This window comes from Quercus robur, chromosome 2 (genome assembly GCF_932294415.1).
Source record: "Quercus robur chromosome 2, dhQueRobu3.1, whole genome shotgun sequence".
Classification (NCBI taxonomy): domain Eukaryota; kingdom Viridiplantae; phylum Streptophyta; class Magnoliopsida; order Fagales; family Fagaceae; genus Quercus; species Quercus robur.
Window position 1 is genome coordinate 73,505,759 of NC_065535.1, and position 18,713 is coordinate 73,524,471.

The following is an 18,713-nucleotide window of genomic DNA, read 5'->3' on the forward strand; positions in this document are numbered from 1 at the left end:
CCTTTGGCATCGTACTCGTAAAATGGAAACCTGAATTTTTTAAAAAAAAAAGAAAAAAGAAAAAAGAACAACGTTATATTGGTAATTTTGAATTTATTTTCATGTAAATTGAATAATTGTAAATATTATTAGAACATTAATAAATTTTGATCTCCCAACATACATTGCCTTCCAAAGCATCATTAGAGATATGATGTTGTTGAGTTAGTTGAGAAAGATCGAATGGTCTAGGCTCCATTTCAAATATATCCTATATTAAATGCTACAATGAGTTAAAAACGAATGAATAAAAAGATGCTTTGAATACATTTATTACCTTCATAAAATTGTCGATAAATCAAACTAAATTAACCTTTTTTTTTTTTTTTGGACAGAGAGGACCTCTATGATTTTAAAGAAATATGAAGATACTTTGGCAACATCCATTACCTTTATATCAGCAACAATAGTACTGGGTTCTTTTTTTTTTTTTTTTTAACTAGCATGTTATTTTTGGCTTTTATGTTTTTGTATTGTAGTCTAATTAAAATAATTTAAAAATAAAATAAATAAGAATGATTTGTACATTTTTGAATCTTGCAAAGTTCATTTGTCAAAATTATGAAAAGTTAAATTAAAGTCAAAAGTTTCAGTTTTATATTATATATAGATAAAGATAATACACATATTGACTGAGTCCTTTGGCTGAATATTGCAAAAAATCGATTTTATTTATGATATGGGTACTATTCAAAGTTATTTAGGAAATTGAGGAAAGAGAGTGAATTTCGGCAACACCGTTGCCGAAATTCTAACAAAAAGTACGAGGGAGAAAAGAGGGAGAAAATTTTGAATTTCGGTAATCTCATTTGAAAGTTCAAAAACGTGTACAAAACATCTTTGAACGTTTAGACCCCCAAATTACAACTTAACCAATTCAAGCAATATGTCAAACAACTAATGTGCGGAAACTTAACACATGCTATAATATGAAAATGGTTAAAATCTATCTAAGCCATAACATAATAAAACCACAGCAGATAAAATAAAGGCAAAGATAGAGAGGAAGGAAGATGCAAACACAAAGACAACACGCGATGTGTTATCGAAGAGGAAACCGAAGTCCTCAGCGAAAAACCTCTCCGCCGCCCTCCAAGCGGTAATCAATCCACTAGAAAATACAGTTGGGATACAAGGACAGCAATAGACCCTCCAAGCCTAATCTACCCAGTGCACCTAAGCCCTCCAAGCTTCTTGCTCCAACGAGGTTGCGCCGAACCTTTTTCTTTTCTAGCTTCCCGGATTCCGCTACTAGACCGTAGCATCAACCAATGAAGATTGGCTCCTTCCTAACTGCTTCCCAGAAACCCAAACAACTGTCTTACAGTGATGATGATGGTGAGAACCAGGTTTGGTATAATGCCTCTCAAGGATTTGACAATGGAGAGGAAGAGAGTAAAGGAATTTGAAGAGACTCTAAGGTATGGATTGTGGGTGAAACAATCTTGTTTTTCTTTAGGGTTTCTCTCTCAAAATTCTCTCTGGAAGCTCTCTTTCAATCGTGGGTTAAAGGGGTATTTATACTGGAGTGGGAGAGGAATGTGAAACGTCAGGTTTTACAAAACAGGGGTGGCTCGCGGCTTGACCTCGCGGCTTGACTAAGTCGCGAGATCCAGTCGCGAGTTAACCGTATGGCCAGTTGTCCTGTTTTGTCCTGTAGTGCTCCAGCTAGCATGACTGTTCATCTTCCAGCATGCTTGGCACGTGTGCTGCTTCTGGCGGCTTGCAACCGCGAGTCACCCGCGAGTCCCAACCGCGAGTCTCTGTTTTCTTGCACACTCTTGAGCAAACTTCACTCTATCTCACTCACTACCCTTACAACAAACCCACCTAAATACAGGGTTACTAAATGCTGAATTACAAGCAAATTTGGCACGGAATAAAGCCAATTAGATGGTTGAATAAATTCAACCTTACATCATTACTAAAGTTCTTGCTACCCTAAACTTTGCCCAAGTGAAGTGCTAGGTGAAGTGCCCGAAAGGGAAACTAATTGTGACAACCAAGTTGCCGAAATTGTAGGGGAGTGAGGAGAGAGAAAATAGGAATTGTGGCAACCAAGTTGCCGAAATCATGGGGAGGAAATCAATGCAATAATTTTGGCAATGGATTTGAGGAAAAAAAAAATTTGTGGCAATTGATTTGTGGCCATGGAATTGCCGAAACCGGTGGAGGAATTTAATAGTAATTTTGCCAATGAAGTTGCCGAAAATGAGGGGAAATATTTTTTATGGCAATGGAATTGCCGAAATGGAAGGAAAAAAAATAAATAAATGTGGCAATTGATTTGTGGCAATGTTGTTGCCGAAATTGAAGGAAAAAAAAAAAAAAGAATTGTGGCAATGGAGTTGCCGAAAACTGGAGAGAGAGAGAGAGAGAGAGAGAGAGAGAGAGAGAGAGAGAGAGAGAGAGAATTGTCTGGATAAAAAAAAATATTTTGGATTCTTATTCTAAAAAGTACACGTGTACATATTCTTATTCTTTCCATGTGTCAGTAGTTTTTTTTACCGAAGCAGTTTGGTTTGTGTGTATGTCATGTTCTTTTATTTCGTATTATAAAAGTATTCTTTGCATGATTTTCCCTATGAAACAAATAATGATAGATTCAAGTACATTGATTTTTATTCTCATAAAAAATAGTACATAGATTCTTATTCAATGCTAGATTCTTGTCCATGCATGAGAGAAAATTATAGAAGAAAAAAATTATTGATGTGCACACTGTAAATAAAAAAAATAAAAAACAAAAAAACAAAACAAAACAAAGAAACTGAGATTTTTGTAGAGATTCTTTGCAGTGAATATATGTTTATAATTAAGTAATTTGTTTGTATCAGAGTGTCTGATTTTGGTCTATGTTGTGTTGTATTTGGTCAATTGGCGTATCTAGTTATACAATTTAAAATCAAAGAATATAACTTATATGAAACTTGCATCTTATTTAAACAGCACTAATGTTACTGAAGTTTCCACGGTTCTTATTTTCTACTCTTTTCCCCCTAAAAATTCCATCAACCTTCTTCTCCACTCTTATTCCCCTCATAATTCTACCAATCATTTTCAATTCATGCGTACCATACATTTTACAAACAACTATAAGGAACAACACTTGCAAATATCTATCTGTTCTTTATCTCTTACAAGGTGAGTTACATCTCTTTAGTAGTTACTTTTCTTTTTATAATATTCATGTTGATATGTTTTAGGGGCATAGCTAAGCATGAAAATCTTTTTTTTTTTTTAATTATTTGTTCATGCAAATCTTGTTTTTGTATTATGTGTTTTGCAACATGAACTGATTTGTATGATATGTTTTAAATTATTTGTCCTTGAATTCTTGCCTAAAATTTCATATAACAAAATATATTTCAAAATTGACATAAATTTTCCTTAAAGAAATACTTACTTTGTTAGCCTATAATATACACGTATGCTATAAGGAAAAAAAAAAGTTAGTATATACTCATAAACTATAAAATCTAAGTTTTAGGTATAATAATAAAGAAAATTGTACGATATTAGAAATATTTATCTATTATCATATGGATGCATGAAAACATTATATAATTTGTCTTGTTTTAGAATAAGCAAAATGAAAAGGTACATAAAATAATTAACATAACTGTAGCAGATCCTTCTAAATGTTAATGTTATGCTAAGTTACTTAAGAAAAGGGAAACAAAAAATAATTTTAACTACTATGATGGACAGTAATAAATTATTAGTGAACCAATCCTCTTTAATAGAATTATCTCAGTTTTAGCTATTTAAACATTGAATATTTTTAATGGATTACCTTGTATTGCTTTTTAATAGTTGTGCAGTGTTAATATATTAATACTATTATTATGTTTTAGTGTAGATGGCAAAAAAATTGTTCATTTTTTTCATCCATTCCGGTGGAATAATTAAACATGGCGAAAATGGGGTTTATTACAAAGGGCCACCTCCTTCTATGCTTCCATTAAGCCGGAGTGTTACATTTGAAGATCTATGTAATGGAATAGTATCCACGCTTCATATAAATAGAGAAGATTCAAAACTTACTATTTGGTATAGATTTCCTTTTCAATGTCATCCACATCCTGTGATTTACTAGCAAGTTTTGGTAGAAAATGATAATGGTGTCAATGCAATATTTGATATGTTAGGCTGCCAATATGGATTTGTAGGTGCAAAGTTGTACATGGGTGTAGAGCCCATAAGAAGCCACCAAAATGTTTTTCCCATTCGATATGCCAACGAAGGACCGAGTGCATCGTTTAATTATTCACATGGCAGGCACTTTCATGATCCATATGTCACTCATACATGTTATTATTCTAAAGATGCGGCTCACTCCCCAATCAACATTATTGGTGCTAACTATCATGCTCCATATACCCATGTTGCAACTGAGGACCAACATGTTCCTTATCGGCCAATGAACACTAGTGATGTTGACTATGATAATCCAACTGAACATTTCAACCCAGAAACTACTTGTTTTGAGTTTGAAGCTTAGTATGACCAAACCACCCCTCAGAGAGCTGCTAATGATCCCAATGATACACACCGCATAACTGCCACTACTCAAAATGCGGTCCATACATTATCAAAAAGGATGCGGGCCATGGATAGTGATGACCAACTTGATAACGACGAGATCCTTGATGATGTTGGAGATGAACAGAAGCTTCCCAATGAACCTAATCATGAAAGCAGTCCAACAATGACATTTCGTCAACCTTCATCACTAAAATTTTCATAGAACACGTGGGATAATATGATTGATCCAACCCCACCATTTGAAAAGCCCATTCAGAGTACTTGGGACCCTACCCAAAGTTTTATGTGGGCTTGCTTTCTGCTAATAAGGATGAACTACAAGCTGCTGCTAAACAATATCACTTCAAGAGGAACCAAACATTTAGTCTAAAAGAGTTAGATCCAGTATGTTGGTCTACAAGGTGCAAACGTTGTTCTTAGCGTCTTCGAGCATGCTTCCGAGCTACACATGGGTTCTTTGAGGTTAGGAAATACAATGGTTCACACACATGTACAGAGTCCATGCTTACACAAGATCACGAGCAATTAGAGACCCATATTATTGAGAAAGAGTTGAGGGATGTTGTCAAAAATAATCACACCATAAAGATTTCTTCGCTTCAACAAACTCTTCACAATAAGTACCAATACCGGCCTTCTTATTTTAAGGTGTGGGAGGCGAAACAAAAGGCAATTGATAGAGCATTTGGTGATTGGGACAAATCTTACCAATTGTTGCCAAAATGGTTGAAAGCTTTGACTGATTCATAGCTGGGCAGTAGGGTTATTTGGAGAACAATACCTGCTACTATGTCAGGCTGTGCGATATTCGAGAGAGTGTTCTAGGCTTTTGGTCCATCAATTGAAGGTTTTCAACATTGTAGGCCAGTGATTAGTGTAGATGGAACTTTCCTATATTGTAAGTACAAAGGTAAATTACTGATTGCGTCAACGTGGGATGGTGACTTGCCTTTGCCATTGTGGAGGAGGAAATTGATAATAGCTGGTATTGGTTTTTGTGTCGTATTCAGATTAATGTCACTAATCGGGATAGATTATGTGTCATATCTGATCGTCACCCTAGTATAATGTTAGCGATATAGACTATATGTCAATCGACATGTTGGTATCATCGTTTTTGCCTTCGCCATGTGGCTAGCAATTTCAATCAACAAATTGGGAATAAAAACTAGAAGGCTATGGTAATGTGGGTAGGCAAGGAGAATCAGCTACGAAAGTATCAAATAACCAAGGATAGAATTACTCAATTAAATGCAAATGGTGATAAGTATTTAAGATACATACCACTGCAAAAGTGGACGTTAGCACACGAAGGTGGACATCGTTACGGGGCAATAACCACAAACTTGTGTGAAAGCTTCAATGATAATCTAAAGAGTGCTAGAAATCTGCCCATAACTGCGTTAGTCGAACTTACATACTACCATTGTGTAGCCCACTTTGCCGATCAATATACCAAGGCACGTGCAGAGGTTACAACCGGTGAACTCATTACAGCCTACGCAAAGAATAAATTCAATAAATGGGAAAAAAAAAGGCACCAAAACATTCAGTTACTGTGTTCAGTCATGAAGATCTGTTTGAAGTCAGAACACCAATAAACCCTAACTCTGCATATAGGGGTAATCATTGTCATGAGGAAAATTTGAGGCAGAGAACTTGTAGTTGTCAAAAATGGCAGGTTTATAAAATTTCGTGCTCACATGTCATTGCCGTGTGCAAATATCAAAGCATCTCTGTAATACGATATATCGACCGCTGCTACCATTTGAAAGAACAAGTTGCTTGTTATGTACCTAGATTTCGCATGGTTCAAGACAGTGTACATTCGAATAAGCCTGACTTTCCAGTCTTGTATCCTAATGTCAATTTGTACCGTGCAAAAGGTCGACCAAGGTCAACTCGACTTCAAAATGAAATGGATTTAGGGACAGAGCATCAACCAAGGCCATTGTGCAATCTCTGTAGGCAAGAAGGCCAAAATAGAAGAACATGCACCACTCGAACTGTGGCTAGCTCCACTAGTAGTCAATCTGAATGACCCAACATAAGTATTCAATCTACTTCAGTGGATTGGTTGGACCGTATTTTTTTTTTTTTTTTTTTTAGGAGTTGGTACATATTGTTAGTTTGTAGTATTTGAAAGAACAAGTTGGTGCTAATTTCACTGACAAGCATATATGCTATGATGTTTTCTATCACTACAAGTTGGATTAGAGTGTACATTTTTTTTGTGTGTCAGTGTGTCTGCGTGTGTGTCTGTGTGTATATATTGCATATTCCAGTTTAGGGATTCAATAACACCTTAAAAAATGTATACTTTTTATGGAGTGCTTGGGTCATTTGCCATGTTTGAAAGCTTCAAATAAAGAAAGAAATCAAAGGGCCACAATTTGAAGAGGAAAAATCAGATTTGAGCACTAATCAGTATTTTGGACGTATTTCTCTCCTCCAAAATCCAATTGACTCAAGGCCGGATGGGCTGAAATTGTGACTTAAATATCTACAACTTTCCAGTTTTGAGTTTTTTGAAAATCACAATTTTTGAAGACCGAAATTAACTCACAAGTTGCTGCAGTAAATTTGGACGAAAATTATATGGTGAAAGTTTTATTTTTCTGACACTTTTACAAGGGTTTGGAAGAGAGGTTGTGGAGAACGAAAATAGAAATGTACACCACAGTAGGAGTCTTTTGGCTAAATATTACCCAAAAAAAAAAAGAGTTTATTGTTGTTATAGGCACTATTCAAAGTTATTTAGTAAAATGAGGAGAGAAACTGAATTTTGGCAACACCGTTGCTGAAATTGTAAGAAAAAGTATGAGAGAGAAGAAAGTTGAGTAATGCAAATGGGCGGGAGAAGAAAATGAATTTCAATAATGGGATTTCTGAAATTCTTGTCCTACCCAAGCTCTGCCCGTGAAGTGCCCCAGTGGGAGTGCTCGAATGATTTACCAATTGTGGCAACCAAGTTGCCAATATTGTAGGGAATTGAGGAGAGAGAAAATATGAATTGTGGCAACCAAGTTGCAGAAAATGGGAGGAAAAAAAAGTGGTTGCCGAAATCTGGGAAGGAATTAAAAAAAAAAAGTGTTACGTCTACAATATTTTTAAAACATTTTCACAACAAATCACAGGTGATTAGTTGTTATTAGTTCAAATTTGAATTTAACATTGAGATTACTTTTTTAATTCAACAATAACAACCAGTAACAAACTACCATTTAGGATTTGTTGTAAAAATGATGTGCACGTATCATTTCTCAAAAAAAAAAAAAAAAAGTGGCAATTGATTTGTGGCAATGTCATTGCCGAAATAGAGGGGGAAAAATTTGTGGCAATGGATTTGTGGCAATGGCATTGCCAAAATAGAAGAGAAAAAAAAGTTGTGGGAATGAATTTGTGGCAATGGCATTGCCGAAATAGGAGGGAAAAAAATTGTTGCAATTGGTTTGTGGCAATGGCATTGTCGAAATAGAGGGGGGGGGGGAATTGTGGGAATGAATTTGTAGCAATGGCATTGCTGAAATAGGAGGGAAAAAATTGTTGCAAAGAAAATATAATTGTTTGATTTTTGGCAATGGCATTGCCGAAATAGGAAATTGGAGGAGAGAGAGAGAGTTGTTTGAATAAAAAAAAAAAAAAAAAATATATATATATATATATAGTACACATATTCTTATTCTTCAATAATTTTTTTTAACTTGTTTTATGTGTATGTCATGTTCCTTCCTTGTACTGTAAGTGAAGAGTCAATCAATCAATCACCTCACCTCTTCATCTAATTTTTATTCTCTGCTTGGTTTATATTCATTGATCATACCCAATAAAACCATCTATTGATATCACGCCTAAATCTATCTCAAAGATTCTTTTTTGTCTTTTTATTCCTCCTCTCCGTAATAAAAGGCAAGTACAATTGTCTTTTTATTTCTTCTCCCTCGCTGAAGGATTGCATCTCTTCACAAAGTACCCTTGACCGAAGCAGTTTGGTTTTTTCTTTTTATTTCGTATTGTAAAAGTACCCTATGAAACAAATAATGATAGATTCAAGTACAATGAGTACAAGGATTCTTATTCTAAAAAAAAGTACATGGATTCTTACAATATGAAATGGAAGAAAAAAATGATTGATGTGCATGCTGTAAACAAAACAAAAACAAAAAAAGTACATAGATTCTTATAGAAGAAAAAAATGATTGATGTGCACACTGTAAACCAAAAAAATCAAATAAAGTACATAGATTCTTACAATACGGAAGAAAAAAATGATTGATGTGCACGCTGTAAACAAAAAAAAAGTAAAGAAAGTACATAGATTTTTATGTGCACGCTGTAAACAAAAAAAAAGTAAAGAAAGTACATAGATTTTTATGTGCACGCTGTAAACAAAAAAAAAAGCAAAAAAAGTACATAAATTCTTACAATACGGAAGAGAAAAATTATTGATGTGCACGCTGTAAACAAAAAAAGCAAAGAAAGTACATAAATTCTTACAATACGGAAGAAAAAGATGATTGATATGCACTGTAACGACCCAAGGAAAAGCGCTAGTCACATCTGCGCTATATCTCAAAAGGACTAGTCACAATTGAGGCTCCTTGAAGTTGTTAATAAAACCTAGTTCAACCCAATAAATACCCGATGTGGGACTCATTACACACCCACACACATCACACAATCAATCAAATTGGGGCAGAGACACTACCCCACAAAGTGGGCCCTAACGAAGACGTTAGAGATTTAAGTGGGGGAGATTGTGATGCCCCAATTTGATTGATTGTGTGATGTGTGTGGGTGTGTGATGAGTCCCACATCGGGTATTTATTGGGTAGATTTGGGCTTTATTAACAACTACAAGGAGCCTCTATTGTGACTAGTCCTTTTGAGGTATAGCGCAGATGTGACTAGCGCTTTTCCTTAGGTCGTTACATCTGGTATCAGAGCCAGCCCAGTAATCTCGTGTGGGTTCGGAGACACTACCCCACAAAGTGGGCCTTAACAAGGATGTTAGGGATTTAAGTGGGGGAGATTGTGATGCCCCAATTTGATTGATTGTGTGATGTGTGTGGGTGTGTGATGAGTCCCACATCGGGTATTTACTAGGTAGATCTGGGCTTTATTAACAACTACAAAAAGCCTTAATTGGGACTAGTCCTTTTAAGGTATAGCGCAGATGTGGCTAGTGCTTTTCTTTGGGTCGTTACATATGGTATCAGAGCTGACCCGGTAATTCCATGTGGGCTCAGAGACACTACCTCACAAAGTGGGCCCTAATGAGGGCATTAGGGATTTAAGTGGGGGAGATTGTGATGCCCCAATTTGATTGATTGTGTGATGTGTGTAGGTGTGTGATAAGTCCCACATCGGGTATTTACTGGGTTGAACTGGGCTTTATTAACAACTACAAGGAGCCTTAATTGTGACTAGTCCTTTTGAGGTATAGCGCAGATGTGGCTAGTGCTTTTCCTTGGGTCGTTATATGCACGCTATAAACAAAAAGAAAAGCAAAGGAAGTACATAGATTCTTATGTGCACGCTGTGAACAAAAAAAAGTAAAGAAAGTATATAGATTCTTATCATACGGAAGAAAAAAATGATTGATGTGCACGCTATAAACAAAAAAAAAATACATAGATTCTTACAATACGGAAGAAAAAAAATGATTGATGTGCACACTGTAAACCAAAAAAAAAAACAAAGAAATTGAGATTTTTGCAGAGATTCTTTGCGGAGATTCTTTGCAGTAAATATATATTAATAGTTAAGTAATTTATTTGTATTAGAGTGTCCCATCTGTGTTGTGTTGTATTTGGTCAATTGCGTATCTAATTATACAATTTAAAATCTAAGAATTTAACTATATGAAACTTGCATCCTATTTAAACAGCACTAGTGTTACTGAAATTTCCACGGTTCTTATTTTCTACTCTTTTTCCCCTAAAAATTCCATCAACCTTCTTCTCCACTTTTATTCCCCTCATAATTCTACCAATCATTTTCAATTCATGCATGCCATACATTCTACAAACAACTATAAGGAACAACATTTGCAAATATCTATCTGTTCTTTATCTCTTACAAGGTGAGTTACATCTCTTAAGTAGTTACTTTTCTTTTTATAATATTCATGTTGATATGTTTTAGGGGTATAGCTAAGTATGACAATCTTGTTTTTGTTAAATTATTTGTTCATGAAAATCTTGTTTTTGTATTATGTGTTTTGCAAGATGAACTGAGTTGTATGATATGTTTTAAATTATTTGTCCATGAATTCTTGCCTAAAATTTCATATAGCAAAAATATATTTCAAAATTGACATATATTTCCTTAAAGAAATACTTAGTTTGTTAACCTATAATATACATGTATGCTATAAGAAAAAAAAAAAAGGTTAGTATATACTCATAAACCTTAATATCTAAGTTTTACGTATAATAATAATAAAGAAAATTGTACAATATTAGAAATTTGTTTGATAATTATCGTATGAAAGCATGAGAACATTATATAATTTGCCTTGATTTAGAAGAAGTAAAATGAAGAACATGCGTTGGTGTGTGAGTAAACGTTCTCTTGGTATCCCAGCTATACACAATTAATGATTGCCACAGATTTTAGGCTTTAAAAGTATCAAGGATAAACGCTATAGTATACAATATTATATAGAAATAGAAAGTAAATATTATACCTGCAACCGTATAAGTCGTCGTCATTTAAATTTGTTGGATATATTGGAATTGGGGTCAGATATGGAAGATCCTCCCACACCCATAATTGTAATATGAAATCAGAACCTGCAACCTCCGTACTTTTTTTAATAGCAGCAGTACACAATTCTCTATAAAGGTAAGCAAGTATGGCACTACCCCAGCTACACCAAAGTCCTCTAATAGTTGGAGAAAGCAGCAATGCAATCTACTTTAGCTCTTATTTCCCAATAGTAAAGCCAAATCCTAGAACATGTATGTCCTAACATACTGTTGGGTTGTTACAACATTGGCACCCTCTAGTAGGTTTGAGAATGTATTCCTTACCCATGTTATTTTAGGGCCACCATATACCAATGCTGTTGCAGGTGGTGTCACCCCAAGTAAATTATCACAAACTTGTCCCCAATCCAAATTAGTGGGCCCACACACTACATTGCCATCAATAGGCAATCCTGCAATGATTGATATATCCTATAGAGTGATCGACATTTCACAAGTAGATAGGTGAAATGTATGGATTTCAAATCGCCACCGCTCCACCAAAGAAGTGATAAGACCCCAGTCAATATTTATATGTGGTAGGCGGGTAACACGGTATATTCTACATTGTTGCAAATATGGGGTGATGCACTTGCCTAACTGCCGGGTGGGGGGGGGGGGGGGGGGGGGGTGGGGGGGGGGTTGCAAACTGTTGGGGTTGCAGTCATAAGGTGGAAACTTGAATTTTTTTTTAAATGTACAATGTTATATTGTTAATGTTGAAATTATTTTCATGTAAATTGAACAATTGTAGATATTATTAGGACATTAATAAATTTTAATCTCGCAACGTACATTACCTTCCATTGCATCATTAGAGATTTGATATTGTTGTTGGGTTAGCAAAGAATGATCGAATGGCCCAGGCTTCATTTCAAATATATCCTACATTAAATGCTACAATGAGTTAAACCATGCAACATCCATCTGAAGGTATATTTTTTACAAACCATCTATATAAAAAATTACAAACTAAGAAAATAATTTCCAATGAAATTAGGGGGCCGAGAAGCTTACTACAATTGCGATATGAAGTGAAGGAATGTAGGAATTATAGAGTGATACTTGCAAGAAAAGAAAGAAAGAACAAAAAAAACACAATCAAATATTCATAAATATCTTCAAAAAAAAAATCCTAAATAAAATCAAAAGAACAATAATAAAAAATAATAAAATTAATATATAGTAACTACTACAGTTTTTTATGCTAAATATTAAATGTAACTTACAATGCTTGTGGTTCATAATAAAATTGAAAGAAACTCAAATAAAGGATTTATGAAGCAAAATTTTTAATAATAATAATAATAATAGTAATAACAGTTTTAGCAAAAATAATCATACACACAATAATTAGTATTAACTATAATATAACCATATATAATATTTACAATATATTAGCGTATAATATTTATAAAGCATATAATTAATTTTCATTTCCCAAACTTTTTTTTTTTTGAGAAACCATTTCCCAACCTATAACCACCCTAAAAAGTAAAGATTCAAGAAACTTAATAATTTTTATACTAACTAAACTTTAAAGATCGAAAAAAAAACACAAATGTACGATTTATTATACTAAATAATAATAATAATAATAATAATAATGCACATACATATTTTTATTATAAACCAATAAACATATTATGCAATATATTTTTTCCAAGTAATAGATGTAAAAATTGATAATAACAAAGTAAAATTGATTATAAAAATATCACAATAATACAATTTATTACAATTTTTGTGATCATATACTAATAATAACAATAAATAATATTAAATAATATTACACAATTTCAAAATTAACAAAACACATACATAAATTTAATTAAAGAGTTGAGATGCTTACCACAATTGTGATACCAACTGAAAGAGTGAGAATTATAGTGTGATACTTGCCAAAAAAAAAAAACACACACACACAATCAGATAACCATAAAAAATAATTCATTAATCTAAAATTTGAATGATAACAACAACAACAATAATCATAATCATAGGCATACAAATAATATTAACTACAACAATACATAATATTTTACAATGTATTAGCTTCTAATATTTACAAAGTATATATTTATACAATAATAATAAATTTGTTAATTTTAAGAGCTGTAAGTTAATAAGCAAAACAAAAAAACTTACATTAACCAAAAACTTACAATCCATAGCTGTGCACACTAAAGCAAAGCAAGAGAGTAACTGAATAATCGGAGGATGTAACTTTGTGAGGAAATGCAATCCTTCAGCGAGGGAGGAGAAATAAAAAGACAAGGTTACTTGCCTTTTATTACGAATAGAAGAAATAAAAAGACAAAAAAGAATCTCTAAGATAGATTTAGGCGTGATATCAATAGGTGGTTTTATTGGGAATGATCAATGAATATATTCCAAGCAGAGAATAAGAATCAGATGAAGAGGTGAGGTAATTGGTTGATTGACTCTTCATTTACAATACAAGGAAGGAACATGACATACAAACAAAACAGGTCAAAAAAACTACTGAAGAATACGAATATGTGTACTATATTTATTTTTTATTTAGATAGCTCTCTCTCTCTCTTTCCTCCAATTTCCTATTTCAATAATGTCATTGCCAAAAATCAACAATAATTTTTTCTTTGCAACTATTTTTTTTCCTCCTATTTCGACAATGTCATTGCCACAAATTCATTCCCACAATTATTTTTCCCCTCTATTTCGGCATTGTCATTGCCACAAACCAATTGCAACAAAATTTTTTCCCTTTTATTTCGGCAATGCCATTGCCAAAAATTCATTCCCACAATTTCTTTTCCTTCTATTTCGACAATGCCATTGCCAAAAATCCATTGCCATAAATTATTTTTCCCCTCTATTTCGACAATGTCATTGCCACAAAATCAATTGCCACATTTTTTTTTTTTGGAAATGATGTGCACACCATTTTTACAATAAATTCTAAATGGTAGGTTGTTACTGGTTGTTATTGTTGGATTAAAAAAGTAATCTCAGTGTTAAATTCAAATTTAAACTAATAACAACTAATTACCTGTGATTTGTTGTGAAAATATTGTAAAAATATTGTAAACGTAGCACCTTTTCTTTTTAATTCCTCCTCAGATTTCGACAGCCACTTTTTTTTTTCCTCCCATTTTCGACAACTTGGTTACCACAATTCATATTTTCACTCTCCTTAATTATCTACAATTTCGGCAACTTGGTTGCCACAATTGGTAAATCATTTAAGCACTCCCACTTGGACATTTCATGAGCAGAGCTTGGACAGGACAAAAATTTCGGTAATCTCATTACTGAAATTCATTTTTTTCTTCCTCTCAATCACATCACTCAACTTTCTTCTCTCTCATACTTTTTCTTACAATTTCCGCAATAGTATTGCCGAAATTCAGTCTCTCTCCTAATTTTGCTAAATAACTTTGAATAGTGCCTATAACAACAATAAACTCCGTTTTTTACAATATTTAGCCAAAAACTCTCATAGTAGTCATCATGCAAAGGATAAAAGATCAACTACAAAAATAGAAGTTTGACACATTATTTTTTTGCCTATTCTGCGCCTACTTTTATGGCTACACAGATTTATGTTAAAATTGTAGGATTGGACAATAATATTAAATAAATGTAAGATTAGATTAATTGGACACTAAATTGAAATACCAAGACATGCATACACATTTCTTATTTTTGCAAGTCTTGTAGTTAGTAGTATAACGTGATATGTATACTATATAGGCATAATATTTTTTGCTACAATAATGCATAAACAACAATAATACTTTAATATATTCTTAATAGACAGTCATTTTACATTGATCAGTGATTGCCACAATGAGATACATGAATTTTTGTTGTGTTCCACAACATGAAAGATGCCTATTTACTCATTAAGAAGCCTATTTACTCGTTGAGGGTATCTTCGTGCTTGCACAGGTACAACCATCTTAGAAGAGGGACTTTTCCCCATGCGTCTTGGTTGTGTTCTAATATCAAAATCTGTTTGACAATTACCACCTTCATCACTTTCATCATTTGATGACATCTCCATTTTATATTGATTAGTGATTGCCACAATAAGGTACATGAAATTTTTGTTGTGTTCCACAACATGGAGGATGCCTATTTCCTCGTTGAAGGTACTTTGCACAGGTACAACCGTCTTAGAAAAGAGACTTTTTCCTATGCACCTTGGCCGTGTTCTAATATCAAAATCTGTTGGATAATTACCACCTTCGTCACTTTCATTATCTGATGACACCTTCATATTTTTTGCATCTTCTGCATCTTCCCCACTGTCCTCAATTGATGCATCTTCCTCAGAGTTTGGAGCACATGTTCATGTATTTGGCGGCGTGCATAAATCACCTACATGAGGATATTGTTAGGAAGGTTGTGATGTGATGAACAATGTTGTTCTTATATATACTGCCCATGTGGATATGGATTATTGTGAAATGGATTAGATGTAACAATTGATAATAACAAAGTAGAAAGGATTATAAAAATAATCACAATAATACAATTTATAAAGGGTTGAGTTATAGAAAATCTTACTAGATCTCCTGCATTATTACAATGTTTGTAGTCATATAATAATAATAAAAATAAATAATATATTTTGCTAATGCAATATTTTGCTTTCAGTTGAATCCAATTATTTGTTGTTTACTATGTTCTATGTGTTTGTTTTTTCTTTAATTTCTTATAAGTTGCACCGAAAAATATTTTTCTCGTTTTTATAAAAATCTTCTAAAACCTTCATGTTATGAACTGATTCTAAAATTTCTTCTCACGGGGCGTGCAAGTTTTCTCTTTGTTTCATTAGTTGAAACCCATTAGGACTTGAAACTTTCATTTTCTAAGCTCATTTACTCATGCTTTTTGCCACAAATCCTAATTAAGTATTCAAGCTGTCTCACACCACCAATAATATCCTACGAATGGCCAAAAAAAAAAGAAAAAAAAAGTTAGTCATTATATATCATGTCACACAATTAGTAGTATGCTATTTCCAAAGAGTATTTGCAAAAGATTATAAGAATAATTAGTGTTATCAATTAGAGGCTGTTTGGGAATATTTTGATTATAAGAATATAAGAAGAATATTTAATACTAGTTTGATATATGTGTTTAAAAATTGAAAATTGTATTTAAAAATTAAAAATTTTTGTTTGCAAATATTTATAGAAATATGTGAGTAAAAAAATATAAAAATACGTGTAATGCTTTTTAAAAACTATAAATGGTTGTTTGAAAACACAAACCAAATTTCCCTTTTAAGTGTGTTTGGAAACATATTATTTAGCTGAAATTAAAATTTTTTTTTTTTACTAAAAGTACAATAAATAATGTTAGAAGATAACTGAAATAATATCTCATACTAGAAAGTGTAATAAGCCCATAAATAATAACATAAATAGGTTAAATAGTAAAAATAAATTGTCTTTTAACAGCTAATGTCAAACGCATCCTTATTACCCACATCCTTCGTACCAAAACAAAATTGAAGATAAAATCATAGAGTCAAAAAATATAAAGAAGAAAAAAAAAAACAAACGAATAATAAAAGACTAGAGCCTAAGAAGTAAAGATAATTTTAAACTGAAAAAATACCTTCTTTCGAAATCCTTCCATTCCAAAATAGACGTGTTCTCTTCAAACTTCCACGATTCCACGAACACGTTGGCTTAGGAGTAAACATTCTTTATTCCACCCCCTCCAACACTTGAACCACCAGTCTTTGCTCTTTATTGCCCAATCCTTCAAAAAATAAAAGTTTAAGCAAGCACTAATTAGCTAAATATTAAGTGCAATATGAAACCCCAATAATCAAAACCTTTATAACTAAAATATTATAATACAATTTTAACATGATTTTTGTTGACGAAAAACAAGTTTAAAATTTTCGTAAACTTTCGAAGGAAGAGCAAGGAACTTTCTTATGCAGAATCTAAAGGGAAAGCATTTAAAATTAATAAAAATTTGGGTTAAACAATAATGCACATGCTTAATCCTAAAAACAAACCCAATAAGAGATTCTATCTAAACAAACACTAAATATAGATCCGACAAAAATTCAAGCTTTGGGTGTACAAATTCTAGTGCATCATGGTGATGAAAACAGAAAAAAAAACATAAAAAAACGGCCCACAGATGAGTACCTTTTCGAGCGTTGAAAAGGCTTTACCTTCCTTCATATGAAGGCTCTTCTTCTCTTTGAGGTTATTGGGGTGTGGAAGATGAGAAAGGGTTGAGCAAATAAAGAGAGACTCAAGAGTGAGAGGTCTCATCAGCGGGTCGGTGAAAACTGAAAAGCACCGAAGATAACTAAAAAGGCTATAAAGTGAATGATGAGAGCCTGCAAGATTCGCACGGACTGAAACAAAAGAGCAAGAAAACACATTACAATACAATGATTAGGGTATTTCAGTAATTTAATTTCTTATTACTTTAACTTTCCCAAAAAGCCAGTTTTTTTTTTTTTTTTTTTTTTTTTTTTTTTTTTTTTTTTTTTCACTCAGAAAGAAATGATATATTTTCTGAAAAGGAAAATAAAAAAAATGAAAAGATATATATATATATATATATATATTTTTTAGAGATAATTTTAACCTATGGCGTCCGCTCCTGATGATAGTTCATTATCATCAGACCAAGACACCAATTATTTTTTGGTATAGGCGGGAATTGAACCCCAAATATCTTATACAACCATCAGAGACTTTACCAGTTGAGCTAAATGGAACCCAATGAAAATATATATTTTTGATTGCATGATTTCTTCATTCCTAATATTTTTGAATATATCATTATTAATTAATGTGCGTGTATACATTATTAATAAAATAATCCTTCATTTTTTATTTGTGGGCCGAGCTAGCTAGAAGAAAGGAGACTCTGTAGGAAAAGGATAATAACATGAGAAAATTAAGAAAGAAGCACAAAATAAGCACCTTAATTTATTTTAAAAATACAATAGAAATCATGAGCTGACCTTTCTTTCAAATCCCAAAAAAATAAGCATGAAAGAAGAGTTGTATAAATTCTAGGTAATATAAAATAATTCGATAAATAAAAGAAGTGAAAATCCACAAGAACTCAATTAGTATAACCTAAATTTGTATATATAAAAAATCATCAAATCAGTTTTATATAATTTATATTAAAATAAAATTTTTTCATTAAATCGTGTGAAATAATATTTTAAATTATAATATAATTAAAATTACAATTTTTAAAAGTTTTAAATCAAATTTTTCTTAAATCAATTAAATATTATACATTAGAGTATAACAGGCTTAAAAATATAAAATGGTCTCATTAATCAGTATAGAACCAACTTAATTAATTTTGAGACTTAAGACAGAAAAA

The 18,713-nt window shown here is 32.5% G+C and overlaps 1 protein-coding gene across 2 annotated transcripts in view; it reads right to left on the reverse strand.

Annotated features, from left to right (window-relative positions):
- The window catches only part of LOC126714958 (uncharacterized), a 47,665-nt gene extending 29,973 nt beyond the window's left edge, over nt 1-17,692 (reverse strand). The window contains exons 1-3 of one of the 2 annotated variants that reach the window (XR_007651715.1): nt 17,504-17,692; nt 16,956-17,102; nt 15,102-15,707 (exon numbers count right to left, since the gene is read on the reverse strand). Coding sequence is in view for 1 of the 2 variants with exons in the window: in XM_050415376.1 (XP_050271333.1) it covers nt 17,504-17,632 (129 nt within the window). In the remaining variant the exon portion in view is untranslated. Of the gene's footprint in view, nt 1-15,101; nt 15,708-16,955; nt 17,103-17,503 lie in introns of those variants that run through there. The other variant, XM_050415376.1, reaches the window with a different exon arrangement.
- Between the last annotated feature and the right edge of the window lie 1,021 nt (nt 17,693-18,713).